The sequence below is a fragment of the Scomber scombrus genome, chromosome 16 (genome assembly GCF_963691925.1).
Source record: "Scomber scombrus chromosome 16, fScoSco1.1, whole genome shotgun sequence".
Classification (NCBI taxonomy): Eukaryota; Metazoa; Chordata; class Actinopteri; order Scombriformes; family Scombridae; genus Scomber; species Scomber scombrus.
The window spans coordinates 19,720,676-19,744,126 of NC_084985.1; the positions used below are offsets into that span (position 1 = coordinate 19,720,676).

At 39.3% G+C, this 23,451-nt stretch overlaps 1 protein-coding gene across 1 annotated transcript in view; it reads left to right on the forward strand.

Annotated features, from left to right (window-relative positions):
• The window catches only part of adgrb2 (adhesion G protein-coupled receptor B2), a 150,746-nt gene that overhangs the window by 33,914 nt on the left and 93,381 nt on the right, over positions 1 to 23,451 (forward strand). Inside the window, exons 2-7 of the mRNA XM_062435728.1 lie at positions 2,388 to 2,471; positions 3,995 to 4,183; positions 12,774 to 12,935; positions 20,416 to 20,580; positions 20,984 to 21,148; positions 22,632 to 22,733. Of these exons, the coding sequence (XP_062291712.1) occupies positions 2,388 to 2,471; positions 3,995 to 4,183; positions 12,774 to 12,935; positions 20,416 to 20,580; positions 20,984 to 21,148; positions 22,632 to 22,733 (867 nt within the window). The remainder of the gene's footprint in view (positions 1 to 2,387; positions 2,472 to 3,994; positions 4,184 to 12,773; positions 12,936 to 20,415; positions 20,581 to 20,983; positions 21,149 to 22,631; positions 22,734 to 23,451) is intronic.

Sequence of the window (23,451 nt, forward strand, 5' to 3'; positions counted from 1 at the left end):
TAGTATCAGTCCCTCAAAAGCCTGTCGTGCAAGCGAGGTGACTTTGGTGTAGTGGCAATACTCAGTATTGCAATACACAATCACTAATAAAGGAGCAGCTGTAAATTGTGAATACATTTATCTGACTGTTGCAAACACACTTGAAATGACTCATTGTATGATCTAAACTTGATCCATTTGGTGCATTCAATTTTGGAAAGTCTACAAGATCAGTACCATTAAATCATTAATGATAATATGTATGCTGCCAGTTCACTCTACCAGAGAAGGACTTTCACAAGAATGAATGGTGCCATTTTGGAATGTTCTCTCCAGTGGCTAAAAACATTAGCAGCATTGGTAGTTTGTGGTACATGTAAGCAAACATGACAGAGTAGATAGATGAAGATGAGGAGAACTTGGATCTGGAAGAAGAGGATGATCAAAGAGCTTGAGAGTTAAAGAGAAGAAGAATAGTTGAATAGTTAATGTTTTGCTTATTTTTTTAATGACATTTTCTGCCTCATTGTTAGCTAGGGTTAGTGTTAGGGTTAGGGTTAGGAGATGATTGGTTAGGAGAATATGTTGTGTGATTATGGTGATGATGATGATGATGATGATGATGATGATGATGATGGTAAACCTTTTTTTGGAGTCAGTAATTGTGGAAATGCAAGCTTCAGGTATCAAGCAGCACTAGTCTGCAACATTGTTTAATGTTTTTGGTGGAAAATGTTTAAAAACCTGCAAGTGAGTGGGTGTTTGTTCTGTGCACTGACCTGAGCGAGGCTAATGAAAGTAGATTTCAGGACAGCATTTGCATCTGTACTCCAAGTTTGATTGTCACATTAGATGCAACAATATTCTGTTTGGGTTTTCTTGAGGCAATGAGGCGATGAGGCAAAATTGAAATCAGTTTATTGTCTTGCAAAACACTTTCCGAGCACTGTGGCACCATTTGCTAATTTCAGTTTATTTCAAAACAACCCCCCCACACACACATGAACGAACACAATAGTTACCCAGGGCTAAAGCCAGCTGTAGATATCATCTAGACAGCACACAAACAAAATGTACATTGTTCCTGAGGTAAAATATTGTACTTTGACATTTAAGCACAAGTGGTTCTGCTGAGAACAACACTGAAAACAAGGGGATGGGAGGGAGAGTTAGACAGTATGAATGAAAGAGCTAGAGCTAGGTAAAGTATAACAACAGTGTATTTTTCCTGACAAACAGTTGTTTCTTAAAAAGGCTAAATTAGGGGGCTGGTAGCAATGGGCGTTTGAGCAGTCATGACAGAGCCTCGCCACACTTCCAAAGCATTCGTGCTTGTGTGTGTGTGTGTGTGTGTGTGTGTGTGTATGTGTATATATACTTGGTATTATACTTCTCGGTCAGCTCAGGAGGACTTTTCAGTGTCAATCACTTTTGCACTCACAGTTACATGCCATGTGGATAATGTGTCGATATGCTGTACGTCTCTGCTTCTTTGCGTAAATTCAACCACCGCAAACAATGGCATGGGTGAAAAAGATCCCCTAAATCTAACATGGTCTCCACCACCAAGGGAGTTGATTAAGTCTTATGCTGCTGAAACTAAGCCTACAAATCCATTTGCACAGAACACAACAGTTTGTGCTCATGACTCCGTATGTTTATAACAGTTTAGATAAAACTGACTCAGACATATGTTGCATGATTTTCACTTTCTCTATTATTTCTCTCGAGGCAATTTTTAAGTTTCCACAAATGCTCGCCGTCTATATGTGAGGTGTTCTGGTCCGAATCTGCTCTCTGATGTATCAGATCCAGGCTTTTTTCCACTGTAGCAGCATATTTTTGATGCCTTTATAATCAAGTCAAAACTCTTTTATTTCTTCCTTTGCTGTGCTAAATTGTAAGAACTCACATTGCATTTCAATGCTTATGTTCTATTGACATTTCATGGTTTCCCTCTAAGCAAATAAAACCAGTCAGAATTGACTTCTTCCTGACTTTTTGAGATTGTGCTTCAGACTTGACATTTTGTTATCTGCTGCAGCACGATGTGCACTGAAATATATCAGTGTGTTCTTTAAATATTCTGCTACAAGGTACAAGCCAAGGAAATGTAGGCGTTTTGTATTTTTGTTTTGCCAGAGTCGTGTTTTGGATGTACTGAAAACATGCCTTTTTTGACTTCACTAAATGTACAAAGTGGATGTTGATAAGCAAGTATTCACTCCAGTTTTAAATCCAACTTTCTGTATGCTGTGTCACAATTGTATAAGAAACTGGACATCCACATGCCAGAATTGATTTACTCTTGCAACACATATGCTTCTCACTGGATCTCGTACATTCAGTTGTACAATGCAGTAAAAAGAAAAGAAGAAGAAAAAAATCTATGTCTCCTGTTTTATCAGATCCATATGATGATGATGATCTGAAGGTGAAGACACAAAGACCACGATCAGCTGACCAGCCAGGTGTGTTTCAGGCACAAACAGGTGAGTAATGTGTGTGTTTGTGTGAAAGTTCACACTAGTGGAACAAAATGCAGCCAACTTGACTTTTAGATGTGTGTAGCTAAGAATAAAGAGTGCTATATAGATAATAATGATACATTTTCCTTTTGAAGGATTGTTGAGCCCTGGGCAGCTTTGCCTGAGTTGACCATTGGCATTTGTGAACATGCGGAATTGTGAACTTCAGTGTGTGTGTGTGTGTGTGTGTGTGTATGTGTGTGACCTCAGAGTCTTGCATAATTAATAGGATTGGAAAAGAAAGATTGAATTATTCATGACATGATACATTAAACGTATTAATGTCACATGTATATATGCAGAGGAATGTGCTTATACGTACATGACATTACATGTTGGCTGCTTCACCCACACTAGAATAGGTCATATACTAATTTGAGCTTGTGCCCACATACACTCACATTGTACGCACACCCACGTTTCCATATTCAAAGCTCCAGCTGTGTGGAGGGGGGGAGCCCCTACCGCGAGGGAAACCCCTGGCTCTGTCTTGTCCTTCTCCTCTGTTCTCACCCCTCTTCACTTCTCCCCGTTCTTCCATTCCTCCAGGCATGTGTGATGAGCTTAAGCCCTGACTCACGGCATGTTAATGAAGATGTAATGCGATTAACGGACATGCAATTAATTTGATTTCCTTCTTTGCTATGTGATGACGCCTCTATCAAAGGACACAGCGCTCATAAACAATTTCGAGAGAGAGAAAAGTAGGCAAAGACTTGACTCGTAAATTTCCTCTTTCAAGGGCATAACTCAAAGAGAACAATGGAACAGTTTCCATAGGCTGTCTGGAAAACTGAACATCACGCACAGTCATGTTTAAACATCAATTACGGTTGCTTATGTACACATAAATACGCATCCCTCTTTAAAGAAGAGACACGCACAGACACCCTGGCACACAGATATGCTTGTTTACTGTATGTACCACCCCTGTTTATTCAAATATAAGATCATCCTTTGGGGCTTAATTTTTACCATAATTCCATCAGCATTAAAGTCTTTGACTATCATCTTAAAACACATTTGTCTAACATGATCATCCTTATGAATATTCAGTCAATGTTAATTCACACTAAGGGGATTTAATTAATTAATGAAACATCTAAATCATCCACTGCCCATATCTGTATGGTATGGAGGAATATTCTATATAGTGCCATGTGAAAATGATCTCCTATAGAACATCAGTAAAAAAAGGGGAAAAAGCCTCTATAAATAAAGGAAACGCCCTAGATTTTCTCTTGACAATTGTATATGTATATGCCTTACATCTCCACTAACAGTTACATTTACAGCAGTATGTTTATAGAAATATGCTTTTGAATGTTGTTTTAAGTCTGGCATCGAAAAATGTTTTTAGTTTCAAACTTTGGAGCAGAGACCAAAGATCATGTTTTAATAACTAACACTCATTCCTCTTGAAAAAAACGTAGCATAAGAATAAGATGAACTATCATCTCTCTGTCCTTGTCTATCTTGATCTTCAGGTGATCCTGCAGCAGAGGAGTGGTCACAGTGGAGTGTGTGTTCTCTAACATGCGGGCAAGGCTGGCAAGTGAGGACACGATCATGTGTTTCTTCTCCCTATGGGACACTGTGCAGTGGTGCCCTGCGGGAAACACGCATGTGCAATAACACAGCTTCCTGTCCAGGAGAACCTGGAATCACAGGCTCAGGTACGTTAACCTAACATAGATAGATATAGATCTATAGATCTATAAATACCCAGAATCTGAACATACTGTAAGCTTCAAGCTGCAGTCAAATGTAAAATTTGATGAAGTGTAGCTTTAAACCATAGGTTTCTTGCTTAGTAGCTCACTCACCCACGCAGTATTAACCTGTCTAAACAACAATGTGTTAAGAAAGCTATACTGTGGTGTGTGTGCACACATACACACAAGCACACACACATCGAATGGAATCTGTGCAGCCAAAACATAATCTGACCACGGTGTACATAATGTTAATGTCATTTCAATTCAAATTCCTGGCCAGAGGAGAGAGAAAGGGAGACGGGGATGCAGAGAGAGAAAGAGAGAGAGAGAGACATGACATCTGAGGTGCATGTCAGGAAGTCTATTAGACTTGCCACAGTTCAGAAGTTGATACTCCCTGGATTCTCTATCTTTAGCTCTCCTCTGCTCCTTCACTTTCCTTTCAGCACTGTTCTCATTTCCCTTGACTTGTGTATACATTATTTTCTATACAGAAAGTATAGATAGAAGATTGATTTATAGTTAGCAGACAAACTAAAGATATTTTGATTTACCATGAAAGCAAAGCTAACTTGTTTTCATTGTAATGTGTAAATGTGGAGATCTGTGTTCACATTACAGTGACATAGATAACATAGACATAGAAAGCATTCAAAGTGAAAACTACAGCTGTGCCTTTTCTTTGGCTTCAGAGAAATTACTTTTTTATTTTTAGATGCAATATATCTAGCCAATCAAATTAAACTTTCATGTTCATACATGCTCTGCCGATCAGGGTGAGCATATTCAGCCCTATCTGCTTGCTATTAAAAGACAGCAGCAACATGAGGAGCGCCTTATTCAATTTTCTTCAGCAACACACATCAGAAAAAATCAAGCCAGATCAAGTCACTCAAGGAATTTGTGCAATGCTCATCCTGAATAATGCAAGTTCTGCTCTGGTTTGATTGAGTGTAGGTCTTTTCTAGATACAAACTGTGAAGTACTGACTGTCCAGCTCTTGTTTGATTGCCCTGATTGCAATGGAAGTTAAATCCTGTTTAGCACAGGCTCTCTCCTGCCTGGGTTCTGTCCCTCCCGTTATCCATTGCTAATGCTCAGCCCCCCCATCCAGAGGATGACAAAAAAAACAGTGCTTCTTCATCAAATCACAGTCGCGCATCATCCTATGGTATAGCAGACCTATGCCATCCTATCCTAATTGTGTGTAACTTCTGTCTGTTGGAACCCCGTACAAATAAGGCGCCAGAATTAGGGTTTTCACCAGAATGAAGGGTGTGTTTCAAGAAATCCCCTAGCTTTACAATACTTTGCCTGTGTACATGCATGGTACTTATAGGTGAATAAAGACAGAAGATTATTCTACAGACCAACACAAACAACAAAGACACGGTGGAAAACTTTTCAGTGAATATTTCTTCTGAGAACCTGGCTTTTTTTTTTTTTTCTGCATCAGACAACATTTTCCTGTCAACGGAGGAATTGCTGTTTTACACAGTAAATAACCAACCTTACCATTTGTGCTTTTACCCAACATGGGTAATGTCAAAATTAGCTGTAGTATATATCTGAGATTTGTAGCACGATTACCCTCTAGACAAAAAGGACACAAAGGATCATTTGGGTATTCCATTGTGACAAGAGGGACAATTTGTAATATCAATTACTGCGGCTACTCAGTAGAATCAAGGGACCATCATGTCTGAACCAGATATAATATACTCCACTAGCTTTCTGCACAACAGTATGACAAGGGGCGTGGTTGCTGATGATGTCCTTTCTCCCTGTCTGTGTGGTGACTGGGGACTGACTGTGGGACTATTTAAAGGTGCTTTTACAAGGTGCAATTTTGGGCTGTCTGATATGTAAGTTGACAATTTTGAACAAGATGTGGTAAAATCTTTGGTCATCAAATATAATAATGGGCCTAGATCTCACTGCAAGACGGTCGATTTGGAGCTTTGGCAGCCAAAGACAACCATGAAGCATAATTATGTTGCTGTGACTGCTGCTCTGACCCTCGTCTACAAACCAACCAATCAGAATATGACACAGAATACACTGGCCTTCATTCTAGCTGACAGACAGCGGGGCGGTCTCTAGTCTAACCTCCCTGAACCCAATGATTGGTGAGGGAGTGTGTCACAGGAGTATGGTACCACCATCCTCAGGTATACTAACTTCTCCAAGCAAAAGCGGGGACCCTACTGTTTAAATGTCAGTGTCGCATCCTATGTAACATGTTACATATAGAGGTCCTCTTTTGTAAAGAAAAGGTGGCTGAAGACCAAATAGATCTGTTGTGTTCCATGAGGTTATTAGAATATGTTATACTGGTATGTATGATGTAGAGTTTTCCATCAAGAGCTATCTTTGAGCTAGACCAAAAACCTTTCAAATAGAAAACACATACTACACAGTGCTTTTGTAGACTCCTATCTTTAAAAATGTGCACTCATTTCTATGTGTGCCACATATTGTGTGCGTGCCCCCAGAATGTATATGTGTTTGTGATGTGTAGTTATTATTAACCGTGCCTGCAACAGCATAAGGTGTGGGTGTTGATTTTTCTTTATCCTTCCTTATTGAAGTGACATTTAAGAGTAATTAATTAATTAAAGTGGAAGTCAGTGTTGTGTCACACACTTCTGCTGTTTTGTTTGCGTCTTCTGCGTGTCTGTGTGAGAGTTTTTTGAGTTTGCACGAGTGCTCTGAAGAGTATTTGTCCTTGTGTACATTTTTAGGATATGTACGCTGTCACATTTGAGTTAGGAGTCAGTCACTGTTTACTGATGTTTACTCTCAGCCCCGCCTAAAAAGAAAACTAAATGAAAAAAAGAGAGGAACATTTTCCTTCCCTGTCGGTGCGTATGCTAATCTTGTTTTTATGCAAATGTGCCAACGCGATTTGTATGTCTAAGTGCCTCATTTTCCATTCAGTGTCGATATTAATATCCTCAGCCGTTCCTTTGATGGGATATTGGTTGCTGTGTTATGTTCCATTTATTATTTCATTATTTCCCCCACTCCTCTGATGTCTTCTGACGTGGTTCTGGGGTGGGGGGGTGGGGGGGCACTCCAGGGATTGCCTGAATGGGATCATACCAAATTCAACTAGACCACAAATATGGGGGTGATAGCAAAGAGACACAAAAAACTTACAATTAAGGCCCTCAATTTATGTTTCTGACTTTGAATTCAGTCACTAAAATCACAATTTTATTTGTCAAATACCATAAAAAAGTCAAGTTAAACAACTCCAGTTTCATTTTTAGAGAAAATTGAGTATATATACACACACAGCTCATGCCTTTAAAACTTGCTTTTCAAAACATGGCATCCAATAACTTGACTGATCTGAAAACTCTGCAAGTGGAGTGTTTTTTTTAACCATCATCCTCTATTCCGTTTCATATGCATTTACTTGCAGAAGCAAATACACAAGGCGCACAAGCATAAATGAAAGTACACATGTTTTCTCCCAGAGTATCCTGAGGTGGGGAGAGTGCACTCTGCATACTTTATTTGGTAGTTGGCTTTGCAGGATTTTCTTTTTTTTTTATCATTTATTTGTGATTTTGCACAAGTTAAGACAAAGAAGCATGGGTGTGTTAATAGTGGGGTGGGTATGTCTGTGGGCACAACTCTGTGTATGCCTGTGTGTGTATCCGCATAAGTTAGGAAAAGTTGCTTGGACAGAAATCCAATGAAGTGTAAATAGGAATTTTCTTCTTGTTTTTGCATGTGTAAAACTCCTAAATTAAGGTGATACATATAATCAATTTTAAGTAATGGTCTGGCTCTTGACAAAGCAAACTAGGCAGTAATTGGTCCGGCAAATTAACTTTTTTTTTTTTTTTTTTGAATATGCACTGAAGTATAAACCTTTCATGCCCCAAAGCCTGCAAAATGAAGTAGTACCCCATACTTCTGTTCTATTTAGCTACTGCTCATTTGCCATAGACTCAGTGACATTTAAAACACGGGGTAGAACAATGGCGCATTATGAACACAGTGTGCCTGGGTCAGTGCGTATAGTCAAACTGCTGCAACACCACGCATCCAGTAATCATTCAAGCAAGACACTGAGGGTGCATACAAGGATACAGTCAGGAACTCAGATGGCGAGCACACAAGCTTACACGAACACACACACACACACACACACACACACACACACACTCATATGCAATTTTAAATAATGCATCCATGCTGTGCTTTGACCCTTTGCAAAAATGCTGGTAATGATGGTAATCGTTAGGCTCAATATGATAATAGACTACGTGTTTCAAAAGCTAGAAATGAAAAATTGAAAGTTGATATCTTTATACAGCATACATGATTATATGTGAGTGTATTTAATAATTTAATATACAGTATATATTTTAAAGATATATTAAGAAGTACTGCACCCTCATTACATATTGCCTTATTCTGATTGGTGCTGTGAATGTGTGCTTTACTGCACATGCTTGTATAGAGGAGGATGAACTTGGTCATCAACGACTAATTAATGTCTTACAAGCAATCCTGTTGTGTAGTTGTTAAAAAAAAAAGATGATAAATAATAGATAGAGTGAATTATGTCTGTGTGTAAAGGAATATTGTATTATATCAAGTTCTGGAGTCTGTTTGCGTATGTCTCCTGAGCAGGTTTTACAAGGCAGCCCCCAAGAAATCTTCTTGCACTTTGAGGATGCCAGCAGAGCAGGCCCTGACCAATTTGGTGCCCTAGGCAAGATTTTAGCTGGTGCCCTTATGTCGTTCCACCTCCAATGTTCATGCCCTCACTCAGAAACTGAAAAGCTTAAAGTCTTTGAGATTTTCTTATTATTTTAGAAACAAAAACAACACAAAATCAAAACAGTATTAAAGAACCTGATGCTGCACTGCTGGAAGGTGCTGCTGAGGTGGAGAAGGTTTCCAGGATTTGCAGGGGTGGGATTAAAATATTTCAAAAGGGCATCTGAAGAGAGAAGAGGAGTATATGTGACCACTGGGTGTTACATTATAGTAATTAAAAAAAACTGCTGATGCTGAAACCAAGCCAATAATAGCACCTATAAGCCCCACTAAAGCCTATAACTTTCTAAACACAAGAGTAGACATCTCAAATTACACCAATCAGAATCGAGACAGAACCATGAAACATTTTGCATATGGTATCTGATGATCCCTCTTTGCCTGGTATCCATATAATTCAAGCGGTTTTTGAGTAATGAGATCAAAACTGTTACAATTGCTGCCGGTCTCCCCTACACCTAGTATTCATGCACAAAACATGAGCAATTCTCCCACATGATGTACTGCTGTTTGCTATAAATAAAATACTTATCAATAATGAAAATGCAAGAGCGTACAACTATTAATTACCAGGGGGGATGGAAAAAGAAAAGCATTTTAATTGACTATTACAAGCAGGGCTAACGAGACTAAGATGTCAATAAAAATGTGCTTGGTTTCTTGAGGCAGATGGTGGATGGTTTGTGCAGCAACAACACACTTAAAAGAAAACGTGTATTTCTCAGAATTATGTGATAGGTTGTTCCTCAAACACCTGAATAGTATTTCTAATTTTCCCTAATGAATTTCAGGAGGGAGTAACAGAAATTAACTCTAGGTATTTATTCAATTAGTGAACGTTACTAGCATCATTTCTTGTTAATACTCTGCTCCAATGGTAGGTACTATGCAATAGATAAAACAATTCATTCATCACACATTACCTCTGTCTTCTTCACATTTTGCCTCGTCTTCTCTTCTTCTTTCTTCCCTGGCCACCTGAGTGTTTTGGTCTTTTTGACATATTTGTATTAGGCTACTGATGATAAGAACGGGATGGTGATGCTGCAGGCAACCCAGAAAATAGGGTCTTTTTAATAGGCTATTCAGTTTTGTTGTTGTGGACTTTTTTGTAATATTTTGAAATGCTGGTTTTAAAATAGTATTAGTAAAACATAGCAGAAGTAAAATTTAGATTTTTTTTTTCTTGTCCCCTCATTTGAGGGCTCTCTCTGAATGGACAGCGCCCCGAGCATTCACCTGTGCTGCCTATGCCACGACCGGATCTGGATGTCAGTTATATTTTATTATTATCAGGATTAATTAAATGTAATACTTTGGAAATAAGCATTATTTTGTGCCTGATACTAAAATATTTATAGCTGATATGCTTGAGCACACTACATCAGCTACATTAAAATGCCACCTTTCAAATCAGTAACAACTGCTCCACTGCCACAACTTTCTCAGTGTGTTGTACTGAATCATAATTCCCACGCTAAGTATCTTTCATTTGATGGATAATGAATGGAACAGTGTGTTAAAATAACTAGGAATAAAATTGGGATTGCTTGTTTTTCGGGTAACCCGTGACACATGTCAACCTCAATAATCTTCTTTTAAAGCCATTACTAAATGTATGGACAGTCTTTCCTAGCTTTAAGTAACTTCAGTAATGTGTAAATCAGTTGCTAGGAAACACACATACTTTATACACACCATCCAATCAAAAGCAAACAACAGTGTGAAAAGGGAGTCATGAACTGTATTATGACATCTTAACATTTTAGTATAATATATCTTATGATGCGTTTATTCTAGTTTTAAAGGCCAAACAATAAATCAAACTTGAAAGCCAAATATTCACCTTCATCTGCTCCTATGAAAAAAAATGTGTGTTTCAGAGTTTGTATTTATACCATTTAGAATAGGAGGGAAATATCTGATTATACAACTGTGTTCTTGATTAATATCTAACCAAGGAAATCTGTCCATTTAGTCTCATATTACAGCAATATATATAATGTTTATGATTTACTGCATATCATATGTTTTAAGGGAAATACATAATATTTAAAATCCTCTAAGTTTACATCACTATTAACAGCATTTTGAGGGAGTGTCCTTTCAGATATATTATCATCCTGTATTACCAAGTTCACATTAGCTTTGTCATTTATTATTTTATTTATTTAATAACTACAAAGCTTTATAAGAACTTTTGGTGCAGTGCGACCATGTTTAATTTTCGTAATGCATTAATCTCCACTTAGTAAACACCTATGTTAAGAACAGCTGGTGCAATGCAACCAGCTCAGAAAGGCCTACAAATTACTGCTTACTTAAAGAAGCATTTCACTTAAATCAACATCACAAGTGTATTAAAAAGCCACACAAATGTGTAAAATGGATATATGCAAGATGCTTTTTTCTCCCTGCTGTTCGTTCACCACATATCAGCTCTATACAGCAGCTTGAAGACACACTAATACCATGTATTGCTGAATTTAAGAATATCTCATTATTTACCAGCATTCCATATCTGCATACTCTTTAATACCTCCATCTCTGTCCCTGCCTTCTACTCCAGCTCCTCTGAGCCTTCCTTCACAGAAGACTTAATTATTTATCTCCATGATTTATTTAGCTTCGCTCAACACAGGACCAGCAATCTTCGTCCTGCTGTCTCCAACTTTCTCTCCCTCCCTGCTTCTGTACCTCCCTCCCGCTCTCTCTATCTTGATTTGTGTCTCTCTTCGGGCATCTCTCCAAATCTGCTCCTCTCTCTTTCAACATTCTGTTTTTCCATTTCAAGCTGTTTTAAAATGTTTTGCATTCTTTCAAATTGGCTCATAATCGCCTTCATTTGGTATGTTCATCTGTTTTTAATTTCATCCTTCTCCATACACCAATCCTGTCAATCATCTTTTCCTTCTTTGGTTTCTCTTGAGTATTTTTTCAGCGTTATTTTTTTCCTCGTTGCATCTTTATTCTTCCTAATCTTAGGTCAGGTGTAGTCTTAGAGGACGTGTGTGTGTGTGTGTGTGTGTGTGTGTGTGTGTGTGTTTCACTTACATTGCACAATCTGCCAGCACCACATGGCTGGAACACATCAAGTCGACGCGTTCCCGCAAAGACGTAGCTCTCAGTGAAGCGGCATCACAAGACGAGTCTTGAAGTCAAGTTCATTATCTGCAAAGTTTCTGTGCAACTCCACTACTCATTTATTCTATTTTCATTTATTTCAACTTCATCTATTTCTAAAATGGGATGAGATGTGCAACTAAGAGGGGGGGCGGGGGGGAGTAAGAACAAGGGGTGAAAAAAAGAGGAGAAACATTTTCAATACTTTAATTGGTGTTTGAAGTGTTTGAAGTCTTTGGATCCTTTGGTTTGCTGTGTATAGTAACTGGAAGCTCTAATAATGTCAGAAGGAAGCTTACCATATTCATTTCCTTGTCATGACCAGAGCTGCATGACTTCAAATGCCAGTGTCCATTCCTAACATCCATTTTCTCCATGATGTGCAGCAAAACTTTTTTCTCTGCTAATTGGAATGATTATTTTGTGGAGGTCAGAGGTCACCTCCTTCATGTTATTTAAGGAATGTGCTCATACTCATTTAATCTCTCACGTTTCTCTCATTCTCTAACCCTGTATTGCCTGCGATGGGATGCTCCACCCCCTCCTTACCCTCCCTACCTCCATCCCTCCCTCCCTCCCTCATTCCTCATGTTGTATGGTGCGCGTGTGTGGGTGTTTGCAGTGCATGGGCTGTGGGAGGAGTGGTCGTCATGGAGTCTGTGCTCTGTGACCTGTGGGCGGGGCTCCAGGACGCGAACCAGGAAGTGTGTGAACGAAGGCGAGGCCGTGACTTGTGGACGGCCTGAGACACAGACCAAACTGTGCAACATAGCAGTGTGCCCTGGTTAGTACCATCCCCATTTACATGACACACCCTCTCTCTCTCTCGCTCTCATCTCTCTCTCGCTCTCTCTCTCTCGCTCTCTCTCTCTCTCTCTCGCTCTCTCTCTCTCTCTCTCTCGCTCTCTCTCTCTCTCTCTCTCTCTCTCTCTCTCTCTCTCTCTCTCTCTCTCTCTCTCTCTCTCTCTCTCTCTCTCTCTCTCTCTCTCTCTCTCTCTCTCTCTCTTTCTTTGCCTGTCTACCTGTTCAACCATGACTCTGTCCTCTTTTCTTTTCTTCCAAGTCACAATCCAAAAGCAGACGGGTCACTCACTCTTCACTTTACATGTGTATGCATTTAAATTGTGTATTCTTCCATTATAGCTCAAGTTCTGCTATTAAATTGTCAACTAATGCTGCATTCACATCACATTGTGCAAACCATAATTATAAGCAGGTGAGCAGGAAAAACTGTTCATTTCACCTCACATAGTAGAAGCTTTTCAGGGAAGACCTGGTGACTTGACAAAGCAGGAAACGCACAGGTGTGCGGCAAGGCTCTACACAGAGTAATGTCAGTTGCTCAGTCAGTTGTTTGGGTGGCTGGTCTGACTCAAATATCTCAACAACAACTGCAATGCAAATTGATGCAGACATTCTTATCACCTTCACAATGAAATTGTGATAACTTTGGTGATCTTTAACTTTACACATCCAATGTGTCCAATATACTTTGGTTTAGCAAATACCTGCAAAAACTAATGACACTCTAAATCAACCTCAGATGTACTTTAGCAAATGTTAGCATGCTAAACTAAGAAAGTAAACATTGGCCTGCTAAAGATCAGCATGGTAGCATTGTCATTGTGATTATGTTTGCTTGCTGTCATTAGCTTTTGGCTCATATTGCTACAATGCCTCAGTACAGCCTCATAGAGCTGGTAGGTGGCTGTCGACTTTTAGTCTTATTTTTACATTATTTCCCTCTTTTCCTCTTTTAAAAAATTAATCAATATTGTTTAATATTGACTGATTTTTATATTGACAAATATATTATATTGGCAAAGGAGTCATACAATGTTTAATTGTATTTGGATTAAGTTAATAAAACTGCTTCAAATGTACCACATGCAACACTATAAAAAACAGCCAATTTAGGTTTAATTACCATTCATCTATTAATGGGGGTAACCAACTTAATGCATTTTTTTTCCTTTCTTTTTTCTGCTGACGTGGTGTGAGTGCAGCATATACCCGATCTCCCGCCTGCTCACACTCACTGCTTTTACTCCTGTATCCACACTAGATTTTTTCATTTCCATCATCATCAGCCCTGGGATTCAGACCCACTTTTCAAAGTCTGACTCAGCCATCATGTAGGATCGCTGCCTAGCAAAGCCTTTAGGTTGGAGTTCTATGCTGCGTTCATGGTTGGCTTGGTTTAGATTGTTGAGCAGTCTGGCAGCGCAGCACTTCAGCTATTGTCTCTGAGATTACCTATTAGGCCTATACCTTGTCAAGAACAGCAATAAGTCGCCAGTGCAGCCCTATCTAATTCTGGCGGAGAGGTTACCCCAGGCCTTTATACCAATCTGGCTCAGACTGTCCAGCTGGAACATCTTTATCAGGCTGCCACTGGTCTGGAAGAGGGCCGACTAGTGATTGAAAAAAAGTGTCAATGGTGCGGTCTCTGAAGGAATAGCAGGGCATGCTTCGACCAACAAACACTGCTTTATCTTATCCCCTAAAATGCAAATATCAATATCTCATTAAATAAGGTAAAAAAGGTAAAGTTCAAATCTGACATAAAGGGAAAGCCTTTGGCATTTAAGTTTCAAAGTATGCTTTAGGTGTGTGCATCGTCTCTGTGCAATTTTACTGTTGTATTTGAAGTGTCCTTCTTTAAGAGCCACTTACTCTGAAAGCATTGACATTAGAAAGGAATATTCATTTCAGTAATTTAATTTGTTCTGTGTTTTCTCTGTTGGCAGAATATGAATGGTTTTTACATAACGTTGGAATAATGGCATTAATGGACACACAGACACTAAAACATAAGACAGTTTATAGCTGAATTGGTGGCTGCTCGCTGAATAATACCTTCTTTTTTTCCCCTGAATTGATTTTAGTCCGTTGAGAGTGTGTGCTTTTATAATATGTAATCACTCACAGGCTGAGCAATTATCAAAGGGTAAGTGCTTTTTATTTATTATTGCTAAAGTAAAGAATCCTGTATCATTTTCCCCTGGATTGTGGATACACAGTCCCTTTACATTTAAGTGAATGTGACTGGAGCCTTTTAGTGTCCTCATGCTCCCTACTGACTGATATATATTTTTGTTTTGCTTTTTAAAAATGTATTTATTTATTTCAAAGCAGAGGTTTTGTAAGGTTAATATTTAAATAAAACAAAACCATCCCCATTTCCAGACAAAGAGGGTGCAAAGTTAGACTCAAAGAGGGAGGAATAGGGAGACGTCGTAATGTAAAGTATGGCCTCCGGGATGTTTTGCCATGCTGTTTTGGGAACAGTGATGGAAAGGAGAGGTTTTGGGAGAAAGGGTAGGCGCTTTCTTCAAGGGCCTTAAGGAAATCTGTGGATGTGTGTTTTCATATGTGTTTGTGTATATGTGTGTGTGTATGAATCTATCACAACAGATTCAGTGTGCTTTGGGGAGTTCAAAGGCAATGGTCCTTTGAAATGATGAATACCAGCATAGGCCATTTTGGAGAAACGTCCACACATAGAGGAAAGAGCTTTGATGGATTTTGCCTATATATCTATATCTACGTCTATATGTATCTATATCTATATATATATATATATATATATATATATATATATAACTGTGTGTGTGTGGGTGTTTGTTTGTGCTTATTTATATGTATGTGTCTCAGTGATTGGATCTTAATGCACATATAACCAGACACACTATGCAATCTAGCATGCGCTATACTTTCTGAACTCTATGTTGCACAAGCGTAGATTTGCATTTAATTTAATTGGACTCCTTTACTGTAACCTCTTACAGTTACACTGGCTTGTCTCTTTTTTAGACACGTGCTAAGATAAAAAGTCAAACAAATGCATGTATATGTGGGCAGAGCTGCAAATGTTAATATGACAGCTGTTGCATCAAATAAAGAAAATCAACAGGGTTAGGGTTAGAGTAAAAATCAGCAGCAATTTCATACATGAATAATTAATTTAATCATCATATTAGACCTGTCAGAGCAAACGTCAAGAACTAAAACAAACTCATATGTAGGCAGAGCGGCTTGAAATTGCCTTTATGTTTTTTATCGCCTTTTTTTCTCTCAATATAAACATCCCATTCATAGCCAAGCACATGTAGTTAATAGTCCTAAATGCAGGCAAATTGATCATTTTTGGCTTTGGCAAGAAGAAAGCTTCCTGTCAGAGAGCTGTTTGTTTGTTGTGGTACTTGATCTCCTCTGACTGGGAACTGTCTTTACATGTATGCAGCTTGTTTTGATTAAACAGTTTTTGCTCTCAGTTGAAGCCATATTTTGCTACTCTTATCTTCACATGCTTACAAGCTTCCTGCCACTATGTGTATTTAATATTTGTGTGATTTTATATGCTGTGTTTGAAGAGCAAGTGTTCTCACAATGATAAAAAGATGAGAATATACATTAAAATGTAGGATATTTTTTGTGGCTTCTTTCTCATGTACGCAGTTTGAATACAATCTTGACACTTTAATTACTTTGGATTAGTCATGTTCACACTTGAATTCTAGGTCACAATTCATTCTATGTATGTCATCTCCAACAGCGTTTGTGTCACAGCTAGCTGGAACACTGTAGGAGTCACACACAGCGTGATTGACCACATTACCAATAAGAGCTGGCAATGCCCTTCCCCCTTGGGAGAACCAGACAAATACATTTACAGCACTGTACTTCACTTTCTCCTCTACTTAAAACCCCTGTGTGTAGAATGTGGGCCTCAATATATCATTCTGAGCCCAAACAAAATCAATTCTTTGAATTGCTATTCTTGTTAATATAGAGAAGAGCAGTCAGCCTGGTGGAGAATCCTAAAGTACATTCACAGAAGCTAGGTGTGTTGCATGAGTGCTGTGGTTTAGCAGTTTCCAAATGTAATTCATTGCATGGATTTTCACTTAACACAAAAGTAAGACAGTAGAACACAGCAATATGATAATAATCTAAATTAATTAGTTGTAATACAAAATGAAAGTTCAATTAAAAGTGATTTAGTGAGATGATGTATGTAAAATGGCAAAGGCGTCCCTCACAGTGACAAACCTACAGAGAATTCTCACCCACCTCTCTTCCACTCAGGCCTATTGAGCTATTATCTTATTGGGTTCATGACCCACAACTTAACTGTTTTGATTCACTCTCACCATTCCATTTGTGATTGTTCTTATCAAGTTTGGTTGTGCTGTATGCTGAGATGATGTTTGTTATGTCACTGTTTATTTATTTATTTATGGTTGTTGTGTTAGTTGTTTTTTGTACTGTCACTGCAAACCAAATTTCCCCTCGAGGGACAATAAAACTCTGAACTCTGAACTGAATAACCTTGTTACCTGTAGCAGCAAGCTACAAATCAGCACTATAAAGCAAAGTTACCAAACAGCTGGATAACACAGTGGAGTATGTAGCTGCTAAGAGCCAGATGTGTCCCTCAAGAATTGATGCTAAGCAAAACAGAATGAAAGAAGGCCAGAAACACAACTCCAAATGAATGCTATATACTGCTCCATCTCTGCTGGATGATCAAAATTCAAGATTCAGTAAATTATTGCCATACAACTTATTTGTTAGGTTTTACCTCGGTGTCCTCATGACAGAACAGCAAACAATCACAGTATAACAGTGAAGCCACATACTAATAATTTTAAAAAATACATGAGTCCCACTCCTTAAAACATTACATACATCAGTGGATCTAAGATAATAACAGTCCTAGAAGAAAGTCTTTTACAAAATAAGAATTAAATACAGTGCTTTGCTTTTCTAAATTTGCTGATGGAGAATTAGGGAGCCATTTAGTAATTGGACGGTTCTGCAGTACAGTAAGTGCTGTTGAGGAAATGGGATGTCTCAGTTTTGATGGCCCTGAGTCTTTTTCCTGAGGGGAGAGTTATTAAGAGCGGGTTGGCAGGGCACGTGGTGGTTTAGACCTTTGCACTGAATGCAGGTCTCATAACTGTCAGAGATTGGGGTGAGTTTGCAGCTGATGTTTTTTGAGCCACAGCAAAATATTCTCACCAGCTGCTTCCTCTGCTGAGCTGTGGAGTTGCCATACCACACAGATACCGCACCTCGGTAGAACTGCAGCATCGCCTCTCTAGATACCACAAACCTTTTCAGCTGGTGTAGGCAAAACAGTCTTTGGTGGGCTTTCTTGATGATCCAGATTGGATGGAGTTGTCATCCCATTTCAGAGAGCTGGATATTGTTGTTCTGACAAACTTGAAGCTGTCCACTCTCTCCACCTCCAGGCCTTCAGTTGTGGAGATGTTCAGTTCCAAGTTGTAGAGACAGCATCAGTCAAAACAAGAGACTCATTTCTCTTGTAACACAAGATCAGTCCTAGCACTGGTGTGTCTTCATCAAATTTAAACATTTTTACAGTCACAGTTTAAAGTGCAGTCATTTGTGTACAGTGAATACAGGAAAGGTGATAAGTAGGTGGGATGCAACCTTGAGGGGCGCCAGTGTTTATGCATTAGGTTTTAGAGAGGCTGTTGTTCATTTAGACTACCTGTGTTCTAAGCTGTAGTATGTCAAAAATTCAAGGACTTAAAGAGTGATTGACTCCTAGTTGCCATAACTTATAATATATAACTGCAGGATAGAATGGATAGGTTAGGTGTCTAAGCTGACTGTGTAGGCACTCAAAGGTCTATAATCTTTCAAACAACTGATGTTGGATTTCTTCGGCACCGGGATTATGACAACAGATCCAAAACATGCAGAAACTTTGCATTCCAGGAGATACCTGTTAAAAATATAATTGGAAACTGCAGCAAGTTAATCTGGACAACATGTACATTTTTAAACAGTATAAAGGCAATAATGTGTCCATGTTGTGTTTACAGTTTAACTGGTCGAAACTGTCTAAAACAATCAATTAAAGCTGCTTTAACATTTAAGTAAATTCAAGTAATTACGCATTGTTCAGAAATGAAATTTGTTCTTTTGTAAAATTTGACAAGCAAAAACAAATTAAAGCTTGAGTCAATAATCCAACTCGAGGCAACATATAAATTGGATTTTTTTTTTTCCAGCACAGGTGACACTGCTGCCAACAGCACGAGGCAATGTGTTGTTGCTCAATCAAAATGATTACCTCTAGGAATGCATGTTACTGCGTATTAAGTAAACCAGGATTGGTGTTACAATGTTTTTCAGACACAATAACCTCAAGATATTCCAATACAGCGATACAGTGCAAGCGTTCTTTTGTCAGACTGCTGTTTAAAATGTCGAAGGTCAAGATTTGTGTCTTTTGTTCAGCAATTTTTTTTAATATTAGAGAGACAGCAGGAACAGTCGAGACAATGTGATATGGATTCCGTTTGTTCAACAGTATTTTAAAATCAGGATAATGGTCACAGGTCAAATATTGGTTCTTCTGTCATGTTTTTTTTCCCACAAAGATGTTTATTTGTCACAGACCTTTACCTGCACCCAAGCAATTCCACAGTAGGGCATTTTCTATGGTGCAGATTCTCAAAATTTTAACTAGCTTTGAAGGTGATGACACACCAAAACAAATCCTCTCTTCTCTTCTTAATTATGATTATTTAATTGCATTGTTGATATGTTATTGGACAACTCCGTTATTCTGGCAATGCTCCCTTTTCTACCACTTATTAAAGGGGACAGTGGGAGCTTTGATTATACCGGTGCGTGTCATCAGGCTTTGGTTAAGCTGTTTGGTATTCATACAATGTCTGACAGTCAGGCAGTTCTGGATTGCACTGAAGTTTTTTTTTTTTTTTTCAAATGTATGAATTTCTGCTCAAGCACCAGTTGAAAGTTGAAATTCGGTTCCTTTCTAATAATGCTGGAAATCCGACTAGCTGCACTTTGTGTGAACTCTTTAAAACAAAGCATGAAAAGAATTGTAATCAGCTATTTCATAACAGATTGAAATATGTAAATGTCCACAGACCAATGAAGTGCCATATTTGTTTGTTGCTATTTATGTAAAAACCAAATAGCCTCTGTTATTTATTTTTCTCTGTCCTAACTCATTTGATATTCTGTGCACTTGTAGTCTGCTCACATTCTTTGTGCTGTCTCTTTTCTCCCTTTCCCTTTCTACCGTTCTGTTTCCTCACATCCTGTTTTCTTTCTCTCCAAAAATCTGGACCGATTTATCCTCATTTTCCCCATGTCTCTCAAAATCTTCCTCGGTCCATCTTCATCCATCCTTCATCTGTCTCTCATTATCCACGTCCATCTCTTTCTCTCCCTTTCTCTCTCTGTGCGTCCAGTGGAGGGCCAGTGGTTGGAGTGGGGGCCGTGGTTGAAATGCAGCGTGACTTGTAACACGGGGAGCCAGCAGAGGCAGAGGCGCTGCAGTGCGTCAGTGCACGGCTGGGCTGAGTGTAAGGGTCCCCATCAGGAGAGCAGAGAATGCATCAACCCCTCGTGCAGCGGTAAGGCACACAAATGAATGCTTAGTATTCACACTCACATGCTCTCAAGTGCCATTATGCAAACATGGAACATGCATTATCTTAAGGCATCTACATGGTCACCTCTGATTTGCGTTCCAAATACCAGCAATTTGTGGGTTGGGACCCAATTTGGCTGGCAAGTCTGTTTCGACAGGGGCCCCAGAGGACAAAAATACTAATGTGCTTTAATGAGCCTGGGCCCCAGAGCAAGCTCATATTAACTTAATTTTTTTTGATACAAAAAAGAAAAAAACTGAGAAAGTTTCCAATCCTCTTCCTTAGTTGTAACCTACATTTTCTATCAATCAACATCTTCCATTCCTATTTTCCTTACCTTACATGCCTCACTCATTCCTTCCTTCCTGGTTCGCTCCTGTTCTAGGTGGAGGTAACTGGGGCAGCTGGAACCACTGGAGTCTCTGCAGTAAAACATGTGACTCGGGTTGGCAGCGGCGCTTCAGGATGTGTGAGGGCACCGGGATACAGGGATACCCCTGCGACGGCTCAGGAGAGGAGGTTCGGTCCTGTAACGAAAAGAAGTGCCCTGGTCAGTGACTCCATTGAAGTGTGTAAATGTGTTTGTGTGAGAAAGAGCCGAGCAAAAGAGGGAGAACTGCAGAATATATGCTTATGTATATATTATTCATGCTTCACATGTCTGTATAAACAGTTTTTCAACAGTCTTTGGCTTTTTTTCTCCAGCATGGCTTTTCTATGCATGCCTCTCTGCGTGTGTTTGGGTCTCTGACAGAGAGATAATAAGAATATGTGTGTGTGTGTGTCTGTATGTGTGCCCAATCTGCACATGCACAGTATGTGTCAGGCAGAATAGAAGTGATTCCCAATGGTTCGCACCACAGCCAAAGGTTTCTATAGCAATTTTAGATCTGCACTCTTCTCACTCTCATCTCTATCAGTCTTGTGTCTGTCTTCTTTCCTGTTAGTTCAAATAGCGATCCATCATTACCTCTTCATTGATTCTGCATGTCCTTTCCTTGTGGTGCTCTACTTTTATCCTTGCAGTTTACCTGTGAGATAATCTGTTTCTACTTACATCTCTCTCCTCTTTAACACTAATCTCCCACACATTCTCTGGCCTGCTTTGTTTATGTCTGTGTTCCTCTCCCTGGTAGAGGGCGCGATGCTCAATGGCCCGCTTGGTGTGATTTGTCAGAGTGTCAGCATGGCAGGAAACCGTGTGGTTTAATAAGCATGCCTCTTGACTGAAGCTGTGTGTGTGTGTGTGTGTGTGTGTGTGTGTGTGTGTGTGTGTGTGTGTGTGTGTGTGTGTGTGTGTGTGTGTGTGTGTGTGTGTGTGTGTGTGTGTGTGTGTGTGTGTGTGTGTGTGTGTGTGTGTGTGTGTGTGTGTGTGTGTGTGTGTGTGTGGATATGCAAGTGTGTTTTCTATGCAAGCCTGAATGCCACATGTGTACGTGCTTGCATTGAGCTTTGACGGGCTACAAATGATAAACTTTTTAAGTGCAGTCTCTAGCATGACTCCTTTGTTTTCAGAAGCTTTCAAGCCTCTTTTACACAAGACAAGGATCTTGTCTGTTGGTATTGCAGGGGAGCATCATTTCATATTTCTGAGCTTTCTCTCCCTCTCTCTGCTCTCCGTCCCTCTTCATCTCTCTGCATCGCCGCTGCCAACACTCCTCTGCCCCCTCGGAATATCTTCAGAGCACTCTCCCCCCGTTTTTTTCATGAGAGTTATGAAAGAGAGGGAGGGGGGAGAAAACAGATGAATAAAGAGAGGGGGTAAGATGAAGAGGGAATGAGATACTGTACTGAGGCAGTGACACTGACAGAGAGCACTGAGCAATGTACAAGGGAATAAGATTGGAAGCTGCTGCAGGAGAACATTGATTTGAATCTTGTTTTTTGTGCTTTTCTGTCTCCCTCTTTTTTTTCTGCCTTCTTGCTATGTGTGTGCGTTGAAGAGTGGGAACGTGGTGATTTTTTTTTTCTGCGCGCCTGCTACAATATGCCTTGTTTCACTTTTTCTGTTTGTCTCTCGCCTGCTTCTACAGCTCCTCACGAGATATGTAAAGACGAGCACCTTCTCGCTATGTCATGGAAGAGAGCCTCAGCTGGAGAGACTGTCTACAACAAGTGTCCAACTAACGCCACTGGTCAGTCACATAACGTGCTTAAGCTTGTAATACTTTCTGTCGGCTGCTCAGTGTTAACATTGTTAGACAACACAATAGTTTACACATCCTGAAGGACACTTTGAAATGATATAGTCTGAGCACAAACAACGGCAGCAACATATGGAGAAAGAAAGTACCTATAGACACTCAAATTTACTCAACAGAAAAGAACCAATCAGCGTATAAAATATGTCCAACAGGAGCAAAAGAAGGTTGTTTGTCCCTAAATTTAGGTTCAGCTAGCACTGGGTAATTATCATGAATAAAGCTACCACAGTACAAATGGTAGCTGAAGAAATTAGCCAAGAGAAATGCACACCTCAGCAGAACCTTCAAATGAATAAAAACCTCACTGTACAGCCTTGTAAAGCTTTTTGGCGTGTTGTGTGGGATTTGCAATGTAGCAAAGGAATGATTTCTTAAGCACCAAAATCAACATTGTAAACTAAATAAAATCAATACTCAGATTGTGTGTGTTTAAAAGTTTGATATGCTCCAATGTCTGGAATAAATATAGAGGCTCATCACAGGCCCCCTAAATAGTGCAACTATTATGAGCTTTGATAAACAGTAGTAGCCATTTTACAATTTCCAACTCATGCATTATCCAGCATCTAGCCTTAATTAGTGCAACAGATATGTCTTGCTTGGATGCAGTCAAGCCTTATTTGTTTCTTACGGTAATGTGTATCTAAAC